General features: G+C 36.8%; 1 protein-coding gene across 1 annotated transcript; it reads left to right on the forward strand.

Moving 5' to 3' along the window:
- Positions 1-2642: 2642 nt before the first annotated feature.
- LOC113750480 (eugenol synthase 1-like) lies at positions 2643-13626 on the forward strand. Its single transcript, XM_027294446.1, has 5 exons — positions 2643-2756; positions 10266-10400; positions 10848-11082; positions 12461-12561; positions 13582-13626. Exons 1-5 carry the CDS (start codon positions 2643-2645, stop codon positions 13624-13626), a joined length of 630 nt encoding a protein of 209 aa, XP_027150247.1.
- The last annotated feature ends 1614 nt before the right edge of the window (positions 13627-15240 follow it).

The following is a 15240-nucleotide window of genomic DNA, read 5'->3' on the forward strand; positions in this document are numbered from 1 at the left end:
TAGAATTAGTAGTCCAAGGGTCCAAACAAATGAAAGAGGGCGGACGCTAGGTCGAAATTGGAACTATTAAATAGACTAATTGCGATCCAAATGTTTATGAAAAAATTAAAAATATGTATGAAATATGCTATAAATGACGATAGGAAAAGCCTAAAACTCCGAACGAAATTTTTAGAAAATTTGGACAGAGTCTCCCCTAAAAATAGACTAAAACTCCCTGCCAACCAATCCACAAATTTCACTAAAACTCCCTGCCAACCAATCCAAACAGGGTTTATATGAAGTAGTAATGACATTTGTCACACTACATATTGTCAAGAGACCTTATAATTTTCAAAGTACAAGTATAAGAAATGTACGGGAAGTTATATATATTTGGGCTCCACATTCACACCGCATAACAAGATCCACATTCACAATGATGTGATATTCTAGCAATGAATCTTATAAAATTAATGTTTTTCCCTGTAGCTGATTTTGCCACTTTTTTAGCATTATAGATTTTGCCAATTACAAAAAATACTACAAGGTTGGTCATTGACTTTAAATCCATCAATTCGCCATAAAATAAATCCGTATTTCATAGTGGTTTGGACTTCTGTGGACTTCTATGGTTTGGACGACGGACTTCCCAAACCAGGTCTCTACGCTTGTGTCACCAACCTTGTAATAGTCAGTTGCCCTCACAAAGAAAACTCTATAAAAAATTCGACAGAATCTCCCCTATAAATGGGCTAAAACTCCCTGTCAAACAATCCAAATATCCATGAAATTCAAAATCTCCAATCTATAAACTACATTATGTCAATAAAATTTCTAAACTCCAATTGCAAAACATACAATGTCCAATGTAGATAGTGTTTCGACCAAAAATAATAGCTGCGAAATAGATTTTAAAAACAAAAACTGAAAAGTGGGCACTTGCCACCCAAATTTGGTACATAACCCTTGCCCTCACATTGAGTATTAGAGACTTTGTCTACTATGTGCTTAGCATTTTAGAGAATTATTTTGTACATTAAACTAGTCATAAATGATTAATTATTATCATTTTAAATTACACAAGACATATTAAAGTACTAATTATTGTAATTATTATCATTTCAAATTATACAGGGCGTATTAAAGTATAATTATTGTAAATGACTTTGATAACTACATTAGTGAAAAATAAGTATTTGTCAAATATATTTATATACACTTGTTAAAGTACGACAATGGTGTCTAAATGTATATAACAAAAAATTAAATGGCATGCTAAGACTGTTAAAGCAACGGAAATGCATCCAAGACAACTTCAATGCTCGGCATCAAATTTCGGAAATTGCTAACATATATTGTAATTTCAAAAAAATTTATTTTCCCATTTTAGTTCAAGGCCCTTATTTTTCTAAAATCTTCTCTAGAAACACAACTCTAATGTACGATTTACCCATAGCTGCCCTAGAGAAATTCGTTTCTCATTTGCATCTCATGTTTAATTCCCTTAATTAGAACCCATTTTCTATTTTAAATGGAACTTGACGCTTTTTTCTTTTTTTTTTGTTTTATCTTCTTCAACGCAAAAAATAGACATTTTTAAAAAAATTATAATGATATAGAAATTTCTAAAATTATGATGAATTTTAAAAGAATTCTACAAATGGGACATTTTGAGCATGGGATTCCGTTCAAAGGGTCTTCACATTCAGCAAATGCGAACTCACGGAGCTCGAATTTTCGAACAACGAAATCCAAAAAAAAAAAAATTAAATAAAAAATAACCAGATCTCGCATTTATGAAATGCGAGGATCCGAGCTCGGATTATTTCCGGCATCCCTCGGATCCAACAGGGTTTGGATCCGTCTCAATAGATGATCAGACGAGCCCTCGGATCTCAGTTAACAACTATGGATCCGAGGTCGTATCACCCATTTTCGCCTTTGATTCTCAAAGGATCCGAGGTCGGATCCGTCTGTGTTGCGTCGGATCCGACCTCGGATCTTGCTTTTTCTGCACTAATTGCAGAAACTGCAAATAAACTGCAACAAATTGGAAACAGAAAAATTGCAAGAATTCGAAAAATGTAACGTATATCTTCAAATCCACCACAAAAATTACAAAAATAAGCACAACCAACATCAAATTTATACCCAAATTTCACAACAAATCTGAACTTGCCCTTGGATTCAAGTATTCAAGTATTAATTCAAGTATTAAGTGACGCATTGCAAGTGGAAAAGCCTCACCTTTATGCTGTTTGAGAGTCACAATGGGACGGCAATGCTGGCAAATTTTGGGAAGCGCACTCGCGGAACCAGTCTTTGGATGCTCCGGTGTTTGGATGCTTCGATGTGCAGAACCCAGCTCTGTTTTCTTTGTTTTGCTGTTCGATAACTCTGTTTTCTTTGTTTTGCTATTCGACAGACTCACTTTTCTCTTTTTTTTTTTCGAAATGGGGTGTTGGCGCTCCTCAGTGTGGATGTCGGTGACCTCGTACTGACCTCGCATTCCGCGAATGCGAGGTCAGTGGGATCTCGGTCACCATACTGACCTCGCATTCCCCGAATGCGAAGACCCCATTTTTAGAAAACACTCCGCGAAACGCCCTCGTTGTAGAATTCCTTTTTTTTTTCCATCATAAACTAAGAATTCACCCTACATGGCGAAGGCAAGCACAAATTTGGGATATCCAACTTATGTCTATTCCAGGCCTACCTCCCCCAACATAGATTTGCTTAATGAGTTCCATTCTTCGGGTGTCACAATATTCAAGGTAATATTCTTTTACATGATGGATTTGCATGCTTTCTTTGTTAACAAGGGACGAGGAGTTCAAGTGGAGAACGACAATCGGATTTGGGTAAACTGAATCCTGTATCTAGGATGAGGAAACTAAAGGGGAATTCCACATTATGTTGTTTGCATCACATGCAACTGTAGATTATGCATATCGTCGTGTACTACGTACGTAATGGGAATTTTGACATTCACTAGTGTGATTCTCTCGTCACATTCCTATTAATATGATCTAGGCATGTGCAAACCTAGAATAGGATTTTCCCATCATAGTGGGACTAATCATGCACCCGCCAAACTCAATTATCTATAGAATTAACCTTCTAAAAGTAAATCGAACACTATCACAATTGACTTAATATAGAAGGGTACTATCTGAAATTGTCAGAAACTCAAGTTTTTGGAATTATCCCTATCATTTTTGTGTTGGTAAAATATACTTTATTCCTTGTAATTTAGTGCTTTTTTCACATGACCTCCTGTGGTTTAAAAAACTATATATGACCCCCTCTTAATTTGGACTAAAGTGTCAAAGTGATGAAATTTGCATTCCATAACGGAGTCAACTAAAATATCAAAAGCACATCTATGTAAAGTTTGAAATTATTTATTAACCACATGGGGATTATGTATATATTTTGAAAATCATAAGGGGATTATATGGTAAGCACTAAACTATAAGGGGGTTGTGTGGTAAAATACAAATCATAAGGTGTTAAAGTGTCATACAAATTATATTTATATATTTTGATCACTTTAACCGTTTTAGTTTTTAAATAAGAGTATTCTCAACATTTCTGTGGATTCCATTATAAAGGATCATTTCCATCATGTTGCCATTTTTAAATCACGAGAGAGTTATGCATAGATTTTGAAACTATAGAGGGTTTATGTCAGAAATTGCTTAACCACAGGAGGTAAAGTCCCTTTTTGTTATACAATCAAAATGGTAACTGTAACAATATCAGTTGCATCGAAGTATATATCTGTTCTTTTTTTTTTTTTTCAGCAACGGTAGTTTTTGTATTGAATAGACAAAAGGATATACACTTATATGAGCAAAGGCTCAAGCAGTACTATACACAAGTGTTAGACACACTGAGGATTAATCCATTCCTCATCTTGAAATAGGCCTAAAGCATAACCACTAATCAAATCACATCTGGAGTCTAGTCTCCTATCTAAACAAAAGGAGCATTTCTGAAACAAAGCTCTTAAATTGTTAATATCATCAGTCAGGGTAGCCATTTTGATATCCTTGGCTATTCCTTCCGTTAACCCTTTCAACAGCTGAGGGCTGGATATGTAGACTGTAATTTTCTGCCATTGCTGTTGTTTGGCCTTTATAATGGCCATCTTCACAGCTTCAGCAATATTCTGCACCTGATTCCTTGCTTTCCTATCAATAAGAGCCCAAGCTGCCACCAGTTGATGATTGACGTTAGTTGCTATAATTCCTGTGCCAATTCTATTAGTTGGTTCTTGCACTTGAGTTGAGATTCTGATCTGCATTTCATCACGTCCTCCCTCCTCTGGTTTTTCTTCCTCTTTATCTCTTGCAGCAATCTCAGGGGTCATATTCTCTTTGCTCCAAACTGTTGCTTGCTCATGCCATTCTTGTTGAGCCTTTATGACTGTTTTCCAGGGATGTTTACATTTTGCATTAAACTTCCACTCATTTCTCCTCTTCCAAATTTGCCAAAGGATGTTCACGGTTAATTCTATATGTTCCCTGCCCTCTGTCCTACATATGGCATCCAGCATAGCTGTCCACCAGGTTGTGAAGTTCCCTGTCTGATCAGACAACCCATCCCACTGTACTGGTGCCATCTTCCAAACCTCTTGAGCTCTGCTGCAATGAAAAAACATATGTTCAGTTGACTCTTCCTGTTCACCACAACCATCGCAGATTGGATCACCTTGGTGTGTTCTTTTGAAAACAAGGTCGTTAATTGGTAACATACCATTTAGACACCTCCAAATGAAATGTTTTAACTTGCTTTTTAACTTCAGTTTCCACAGCCACTTCCATTGTTTCCCTTTGGAATTTGCTGAACTTGTTTCTGCTTCGTTTTCTCTACTTCCCCTGGATTGAGTTCTCTCTCTACACAGCACCTTGTATCCTGAGTTGACCGTGTAGTTGCCATGACCACTATGTACCCAGTAGTTACTGTCTTCCCTACCAGAGATACTGATAGGGATATCCAAGATTTCCACCGCATCTTTCTGGTTGAAAGTTCTAAGCACTAATGGTTTATTCCACCTAAAACCACTGATCAACTCATCCACTCTTCTGATATTACAGTTCTGGGGCATTGCAGAAGTGACTTTCCCATCCTCATTACCAGGGATCCAACTGTCCTCCCAAATGTTTGTTGTCTTGCGATTGCCTATCCTCTTTCTAGTTCCCTTTTGCACCAAAACTCTTACATTCATCAGACTTTGCCAGATCCATGAAGCACACTTTGGGACTTTACACTTGAAGATAGAATCCCTATGGAAATACTTTGCCCTCAAAACCTTGCTGACTAAGAGGTTTGGTTTGGTAATCAGCCTCCAAACCTGTTTAGCCAGCAAGGCTTTGTTAAACTTCTGTAAGTCCTTAAAGTCTAAACCTCCCTCTTTTTTCTCCATGGCCATTCTTCCCCAGTAGCACCAGTGCATCTTATCTTTCCCTTCGGTTTCTTCCCACCAATACTTAGCAAAAATGGAAGTCACTTCTTTGCACAGTGTGTTTGGAAGTTTAAAGCAGGACATTGTATACACTGGCAATGCCATAGAAACTGCCTTCAATAAGACTTCCTTCCCTCCTTGGCTGAGTAGCTTGTTCTTCCAGTTCTTCATTCTCTTGCTGATACTGTCCTTAATAAAACCAAAAATTTGCTGTTTTGATCTAGTTATCACCATAGGGAGCCCCAGATATTTTCCTTGAGTAGCTACCTGGATTGTGCCAAGGCTTTGTCTCACTTCCCTTTTCCTCTGATGACTGACATTGCGACTGAAGAAAACTGAGGACTTTTCCAGATTTATGGATTGACCAGACCCCTTCTCATACTTCCTCAGAATTTGAACAAGTTCACTTGCTTCCTCTTTGTCAGCATTACAGAAAATCAAAGAGTCGTCAGCAAAGAATAAATGAGTCAATCTTGGCCCACTTCTGCATATCTTCACCCCTGTGATCCTTTTATCTCCCTCAGCCTGCTTCAGTAAATTGGAGAAACCTTCTGAGCACAAAAGGAAAAGATAAGGTGACAGTGGGTCACCTTGTCTTATTCCTCTTTCTGGAGTTACAAATTCTTGTGGTACTCCATTAATATTGAAAGAGTAGGTAACTGAGGAGAGGCAGCTCCAAATCCACTTCCTCCATACTGTGCAGTAGCCCATTTTTTCCATCATGGCATCAACGAATTTCCACTCCACTCTATCATAGGCTTTTGACATATCTAGCTTCACAGCCATAAGTCTATTCTGTCCTTGTCTCTTATTGTTCATGTAATGCAAATATTCATGAGAAAGAATGACATTGTCAAGAATTTGTCTGCCTGGGATGAAAGCTGCCTGAGTTTTGCTAATGCAGTGATTTAAAACATTCTTGAGTCTATTGGCCAGAATTTTAGAAATCACTTTGTAAACAACATTACAGAAACTAATAGGCCTATAGCTCTTCAAGTTGGTAGGATTCTGGATTTTAGGGATGAGGGAGATGACAGTGTGATTCCAGGACTTAGGCATGTTGCTAGACCAAAAGAAGTGCCTAATGGCAGCAATTAAATCAGATTTCACAATGTGCCAAAATTTTTGGAAGAACAAAGGATTCATGCCATCTTGGCCTGGTGCCTTATTTGGATTCATGGAAAAGAGAGCAGATTTAATTTCCTTCTCCTCCACATCCTGAGTTAGCCTTGCATTCATCTCAGTAGTGATAGTGGAAGGTATACCATTTAGAATCTCACCCAGACCCTCACAACCAGAACTAGCAAAAAGGACTCTATAGTATTCAGCCACTTCCTTTCCCAGCTCCTCCTCACTCTTAGTCCAAGAACCATCATCCCTTTGTATGTTGAGCATCCTATTTCGCCTTCTTCTCCCCTTCACACAAGCATGAAAGAATTTTGTGTTCTTATCCCCTTCTCTCAGCCAATCAATCCTTGCTTTTTGAGCCCAAAACTGCTCTTCTTCTGTGTAGGCCTCTTTTAACTGAATTTTTAACTCTGAGATTTTATCCTTAGCTCCTGATTCCTTAGATTCCTTTATCTCCTTAATCTGTTGCTTCACTTGATTAATTTTTAGCAAAGAATTTCCTGTGAAATTGTTCTTCCATTTGAGTAGAGCCACTCTGTAGTTAGCAATCTGCCTTGTAATCCTATACATCCTATTTCCTTCCACTGATTGTTTCCAAGCTTGCTCAACCACTTGACTGATCCCTTCCTTCTTGAGCCATCTCTTGTCAAAAGAGAATTTTGATCTTTTTTTATCCATTCGAGGCCAATTATCTATGAGCAACATACTGTGGTCTGACCCAACAGTTTCCACGTGATCACATTTAGCCTTGTCAAAAAATTGGCTCCAGTTTATGGTACTTAATCCTCTGTCCAGTCTTTGCCTAATCTCCCCTTCACCATCCCAATTGTTGCTCCATGTCCAGGGATTACCAGTAAAACCTAAATCCACAAGATTGTTGTATTCAATAAAGCTGTTAAACTCCTTGAAACTCCTCTCTGCTCTTGCATTACCTCCCCACTTCTCTTCATTAGTTAATATATCATTGAAGTCCCCAGCCAGAAGCCATTTATCTCCCCACAACTGTCTTCTCGCAGTCAAAACTTTCCACTGTTGTTTCCTAATATTAGCATCACAGCTCATATATACTCCAATAAACCACCAATCAATCTGCAGCTCCGGATCAAAAACCAATGCCTCTATAGTGAGAGCTGTTGTAACTACTTCCCTGACCTCAATATCTTTATTCCAAAACAAAGCCATACCTTCTTTCCTATCCATAGCTTCCACAATCACACTTTCCTCAAACCTCAGAATTTTTTGGACCCTTTTCATGTAATTATACCTATTTTTGGTTTCACTCAGAAATATAATATTTGGGGAGAGGAGGTTATTAGCCTCCCTCAACTGGGGAACTGTCAAGGGGCTCCCTGCTCCTTGGCAGTTCCACACCAGAACCTTCATTGAAACTTGAGGGGCCAGTTAAGGTTGGCCCCTTCCCCCTCTTGTTTCTCTCCTAGATTCACTTCCCCAACTCCCAGTTTGTTTCTCTTGTGAACAATCTCCGTTACTTGCACTTCCACCATCTCCTCATCTATCAAGTTAATTTTCCTTTTTCCTTGTTGAATAGCCAATATCCTGTTCCCACTCAGATCCCTCAAAGGCTGACGAGAGATTTTGGGAGATCTCAACTGCTTCTTCATTTTCCTGTTATGTTTCTGGGCAGCCATAGTACCCAGCTCAGAACTTCCTGGATCGATTATCATTAAAGCTGTTTCATGGCTGCCAGAATCATCCTCCATTACTGTGACTTGCATAAGCTCTTGTGTTATTTGTTCAAGACCATTTCTTTCCACTGCACCTTTGTTCTTATCAATGATCTCTACCTCCACTGGGATACTCAAACTTGCTTCCTCTAATACACATTTACTGATTCCCCTTGGGAGAGTTTCTGTAGCTTCTGAGGTAGAACTCTCCTTCTGCCTGTTCCAGCTATTTTGGATTAAGCTTTTCCTTTCCAATTCTTTACTGCTAGCCTCACCTCTTAGTTGCTGATCCTCCCTCGATTCATCCTTTTTGGACTTCTCCTTGCCTGTCATATTTTCATCATTACTCTTCCTAGTTTCATCCTTCCTTCCTGCCACAGAGTCCTTATGACCAAGTTCCATACTTTCCTTAGCCTTAGGATTTAACCGTACCATCTCACCATCTCTAAAGCCCCAATAATTCATCTCAGAATTATACTTATTCTGTTGTTCCTTTTGGGGTGATGTTTTACCTATGTTGGCTCTCATCCATGGCCCATACTGATGTTCCTGCTTCCCTTTGCTTACCTGTATCACTTCCTTGCATTTCTTTTCACCATGTCCAATCACTCCACATTTGTAACAGAAGTCTGGGCACCTCTCAAATCTGAAGTTCAACCATCTCAAGATTCCATTTACTTTAACTGTCGTTCCCCTTAAGAGAGGTAGGGAGGTATCCAGAACCACTAATAACTTTAGATGTCTACCTTCCTTTCCTCCTACTTGAGGCACCACAACATCCTTTACTTCATGAAATATCGCTCCAATTTTCCATCCTGCTTCTTTTGTTATCCAGTGCACAGGTAAATTCCAGACTTGAACCCAAAGGGGTGCAAGATCAAAAGCAGAAGAGTCATCCTCAATACCTTCAAACCAGTGTTTTATCACCAGAATTTGGTTGTCCATGACCCAAGGTCCTCCCCCTACTATCCAGTCTCTATCCTCCCTGCTTGGTACATAAAACTGAAACAAGTTTGGACCCAGCTCTATAATCCTAAGATTCCTTGGATACCCCCAAGCTGAGTTCACAAAGTTCTTAACTCCAACAAAATTCACCACTTTCTCACCTTTGATCCTCCCCACTAAGCTTGACTGACATTCTTGAATACCTTTGTCAATCTCTTCTCCTCCCAGGTCAGTTCCCTCCAGCTCTTTGTCAGAAAGAGCAAATTTCCTTATCGCTTCTGCTAGTTCCTCCGCCATGGGGTATAAACAAATTCCAAAAGCAACCTACTTCCACTACTGAGAAAAACCAAGGCAAGACGGCCAATGCCTAAGAAAAAAAGAAAACGACAACTACCTAGGCAGACAAAGATGCACTAAAAGAAAAGAAAGACTCTAACCAGAAACAACCAAACTACTCAAAAAAGAGGAAAAACCATAACTTTTAACCTTAAAATCCTAAACAACCTGAGACAAAGAGATTGATCGGGGTAAAACCCCAAAAACTTTTAAAGAAAAAAGTAACAAAAGCAAGAGTGAACCATGAAAAATATGGCTGTGAGGATACCTGTCAGCATCCTAACTTCTTCCATGGAGTCTGTTTCCTTGAACCAGAATTATCGAGCTATCTTCTGCTTGCAGACACTTTCCAACGTTGAGCTGGAACCTTAATAGTGAAAAACTGTCCCCCTAATGGGGAGCTAGAATCTTTCCAGGATGTTCGGCTTTAGCTATTTCATCACTTACAGATCAAACTTCTTAATTTCATCAGCAATAATGTTGTTGATCTTTGTCTGATTCTTGGGATTGAGTGTAAAAGTTTGCGGAAAGTTTTGAAAAGTTTTGAACTCTCAAAAAAGAGAGACTCGCGCTCTTACCCAGAGAGAGAAACTCTCACTTTTAGGAGGACTTGCTTCCAATTATATATCTGTTCTCTGATAGATATGCGTATACTCTATACAGTATACAGACAAACCATAGCGGGAGAGTATGACTTCAATTTTGCATTACTGTTGAAGGGTGCATTGGATGAGCGTGAGAAACTAGTGTCGGTTCTTAAAGAAGTTGATATTGTGATTTCTGCATTAGCATGCCCTCAAGTTCTTGACCAATTGAAAATTATTGAGGCCATCAAAGTTGCTGGTAACATAAAGGTAACGTCAGTTTCTCATTTCATCTGTGGCTACGAGCACACCACTACTTGTCTCACGCACAAGGTATGTATGTGTCTCATCTAATCGATGCCTACCGAAACTTCTCAGACACACACATAGGTAAATATGTATGCTTGTCTCTGTCTATTTAACTTGTTTGAATGTAGAGGCATCAAATTATGGTCAATTTCTTCACAATCTTTGGATTGCATTTTTTGTGGATAATTTTTTTGGATTTTCACGAGAATATTTGTTTCACACATTTTCTAATCATTTATTTTACTTTACATATATCACACTTAAAAAAAGTTCTAAAGTGTTTATTATTATTGTTATTATTATTATTATTATTATTGTTATTATTATTTTTTGTTTTACAAAAGCTCCCAAATTATTGCAATCCAAATGGGCTCAAGAAACTAGACCTTAGTGGTTTCCTGTGGTCAGAGGTTTCTACCGTCAGATTTTGGATGTGAAGAAGATAGAGTAACTGTGTTGCCTTCCTATCAAGAATTCCTAAATAAGAAGAAGAATATAAGGAGAGCCACTGAATTAGCAGAAGGGATCCCATATACTTTTGTGTCTACAAATTGCTTTGGAGCATATTTTGTCAGTTACTTGCTTCGTCCACATGACCACGAGAAGGAGGACATAACCGTGTATGGCAGTGGGGAGGCCAAGGGTACTGTTCTTCTTATTGTTTTTCTAACATTCTCTTTTTTGACTGAAAGTAGTGCACACCCTTAAGATTTGACTGAAAGTACAACGATTTGAATCCCTAAACCTGTAGTCAGTATTGCATTCCATACTTTGCCTGCTTGCCAACTTATTCAAGAAGAATTGATTAAGAGAGTGTATGAGAAGGCCATGTGTAAAGTTGTTTTAAAAAAAGAGTAAATTACTAATAGCCTCCTGTGGTTTCATTTATTATCACGAAACTTTTCTAACATTTTAAAATATCCACTTCACTCTTTTATGATTTTATGTAAATTGAAAATTTAACCGAAAATAACTTATGTAATGTCATTAGTTGAAATGCTAGTAATGCACTTATTTAAATGCTAAATCAAATGACGACTTAATTAACTTGTACAAAATCATTGGGAGATTATGTGAATAAATAAAAAAACTACATTAGGTGAAGTGAATATTTATGCAAACCATAGGAGGTTAAGTGGATATTATGATTTCATTACATGCACTTTTAGAACATATGTGGTCTAATCACCATAACTGATTATGCATTCCATCCATTTTTCACTTTATATAAACTCACAAGGGGATTACGTGACTATTTTGAAATGTTTGTGCGGTCATTTGGCATTATGCAAAACTACAGGGTGATTATATGTAATTTATCCAAAAAAATTCTTGTTCATTTAGACTAAGAAAAATAATTTGGTAGAGAAATTTATGAACGTTAAGATGTAGAACGAGTAGTTATGGTCGTTACTTCAAATTGAGGATAGGTTTTCCACAACATTTCAAATAATTACGAGTAAAACCTAAATAAGAAGATACATTTTTTATTTAAGTAGGGTTGGACCATTTAAACCTTTATTATAAGGATATAAAAAGTTAGAAAGGGTGGACAAAAAAATAGCAGAAAAAAGTAACACCATAAAGATGCAAGTCCGTCATGTTATCGTTTGGGAAAAAAAAATAAAAATAAAGATGCAAGTCAGTCAAGAAAAACTATAACACTTGCTTATTGAGTCAAATATAAAGACAACCACAATTTTAGAGACCAATTTAAAACCACATTATTTTATTTAAATTTTTTGGAAGATGCAAACCGTCAAATCTTCAGGCATTAATGTTGTAAAGCACGTGGTAGCCCCGAAAAGTACAAGTCCTCATGCGATAAGTTGTAAAGTTAAAACAGAAGTGGGAAATTAAATTGAAGATCTTTCGCTTTCAAGGTCTCTAGTCTTTACACAAAAATCTTTTTTTTTTGTACTTGACCAAGATTTTGCGATGGAAAGATTATTATTTTCTGGTGTTGAAGATTGATAAAAGTTGTCCAGTATATTTACGAATTTATTCTGTCTCCTTCGTAGTTGTATTTATTTATGAAGAAGACATTGGAAGCTATACCATTAGAGTGGCAAATGACCCAAGCAGTGGTGGAAATAAGAAAAAATTTTCAGTGGGGACAAAAGTAACACTAAACTTTTTTTCCTTCTCTTTTGTTAGTTTTTGAAGTAAAAAAATATTCACCAATAAGTTAAAATGAAAAAAAAATTTTGAACTAATTTCAATTGGAATTTTGTGACCCACATATCTTTTTAGAATATTAATTCATGAATCAATTTAAAATATCATATAATTCTTTCACTTATTTCAGAAAAAAACTTTAGATGCACAATTAAAATAATATAAAAATTTTATACATATTATAAGAATTTAAGAGAGAGTAATGGGGCCCATGTCCCCAGTGCCCCCAACTTAAATCCGCCAGTGGACCCAGGAACATGCAATAGCTAGTGTTGTCATTTTTCGGCGGTCAACGAACACATTATTTCAACTTGAGTTGATTGAACTTTGGGAGGAGAAGATGGGTCGAAAGCTTAAAAAGATTCAGTCTCCGAGGAAGAAATTGTGAACCTTTCCAAGAATAAGTTAAAAATCCTCCTTCCTAGGCAGTTGAATTTTTAACTTGGTTTCACTACAATTACAAAAGAATATGAAAAACCTAGCTGTCTTAGAAACTTAGAAAAGGAACTTTTAAAAATCAATAAAACGTGCCTTAGTTTTTTTTTTTTTGGTTAATCTTTATGTTGTTGAATTGGGATTTTTAGGATTCTAAATTATACTCCCTCCGTCCCACTTTGATAGTCTTGTTTCTTTTTTCACACAGTTTAAAAAAAAGTAGTTAACTTTGTTGGAAAAGTAAATTTAGATTGCTATTTTCCTAAAATACCCCCACATTAAATATGGTACAATTTTATGGGAACTTGAATTGATGGTAAAAAAAGAATCAACTCTTATTAAATGGGGTAGGTTTATAGTAACAACTACTTACATTGAATAAGGGTATTTTAGGAAAATTAAAATACAACTACATTCTTCAATTGGAAAGTGGACTACAATTTGGGACAGATGAAAAAGGAATACAGGACTATCAAATGGGACGGAGGGAGTAGTTTATAACGACTATTTGTCAATTACTTGTCTGTAGGTCTACCAGTCCCCGAGAACATACCAATATCGGTCCTACATATAGTGTGTGATTTGACAAAAAATATGTGTATTTGTGAAGGGGGGTAGCTGCAAACTTTGACGTCGAAAATAAAGATTTGGAGGTATCAAAGTTATAACCAAATTTAAAATTCACCACAATTGGAGAGCTACTTCATAATTTCGCAAACCTCTCCTAAGGTTTTTAATAATTGCAGAGAGCTTCCCTTAGGTTCTAAAAATTACATATACCTCCCCTATTTTACTATTTATATAACAATATTGGTTCAACAAGCTAGATTTTCTCTCAAAAATCCTAAATTGCCCTTTTCTACAAAACTAAGAAAGAAAAACATAGTATATTCAATCATTTTTTCCACACTTTGTACAAATCGACAAACCTAATCCCTAGTAACCATCCAACCATAAGCTCCAAATCTAAGTGGCTGTCCAAAAGATTTCAATTATATATACAACATCGATGCTTGCCATGTAAAAAATAAAAATAAAAATACAAACATACCATTGACAACCAATTTTATACCCCAAAATTAAATCTCAATACCCAAATACCTTTTTAATACAAGCTCATCTAGCCTAAAACCACTATTACAACTCTCTTATAACCTTAAAAATATTAATACCTCAAAACTAGAGACTAAATTTTACCTCCACAATAAAATCATAATAAAAAATTTCTCATCCAATGAAAGAAATCCTCATGCAATTATTGGCATTTTACAAAAATTTTCTTGACAACAAGCAAAATATGACTAATTTCACATCTTTGGTTCTTCTTTCTATTTCAATAATCAATTTCATTTTTATTTATCTATTAATGCGAGCCTCTTCATTTCCTTCTAGTTTGGTACATAATTAGCTCCCTCTGTCAATTTTGCAATTTTAATTTGCTAATATTCATAAAATAGAAGATAATAAAAAAAGGTATAGTATATTAACTAGAAAAGAAAGGAGCAAAAATAGACAAGAGATAGAAAAATAGAAATTTTTTTTTGGGTCTTTAAATTGAGATTTGTCTACCAAGGAAAGGGCATTTTAGGTACTTCACTATGTCAGGGGAGGTAAGTATAATTTCTTAAAATTAAAGGGAGCCGAGTGAAATTATTTGAAAGCTCAAGGGAGGTTTTTGAAATTATCCCCATTTTTAAATGCAACCCTCCAAAGCCAGTGTTAGCGGCATTTGAATGAGTACCCTTTTTGTTATTTTTTGGTGCAAGGGCGGGGCAAAGGCCGCTAACAAGAGATGATTCTAGGGGTGGCGGTAACCCCTATGATCTCCGATCCTAAGAGATCCTTCAGCGCTTCAGGGGGGTTTAGGATACGACCTGGTCCTGGTTGTCTATGGGTTCCTTCGTTCGCTAACCAGTCTGCACCCTTGTTGCTCTCTAACTTGTTTGACAAATGATATTGCCACAACTAGGTATGTAATCGAGCCGAGTCGAGCTCGAGTATTGTTATACTCGAGCTCGACTCGACCTATAAATAACTTGGCTCGAACTCGATTCGAACTCGATCGAGTCGAAAAATCTCAAACTTGAGCTTGACTCGAGAAAATCTTTAAAAGGTCGAGACTCGACTCGATAAAGCTCGACCTTTAGTCAAGCTTTATTGAGTCGAGTAATCAAGCTTTTTGACTCGA

This window comes from Coffea eugenioides, chromosome 10 (assembly GCF_003713205.1).
Source record: "Coffea eugenioides isolate CCC68of chromosome 10, Ceug_1.0, whole genome shotgun sequence".
Lineage (NCBI taxonomy): Eukaryota > Viridiplantae > Streptophyta > Magnoliopsida > Gentianales > Rubiaceae > Coffea > Coffea eugenioides.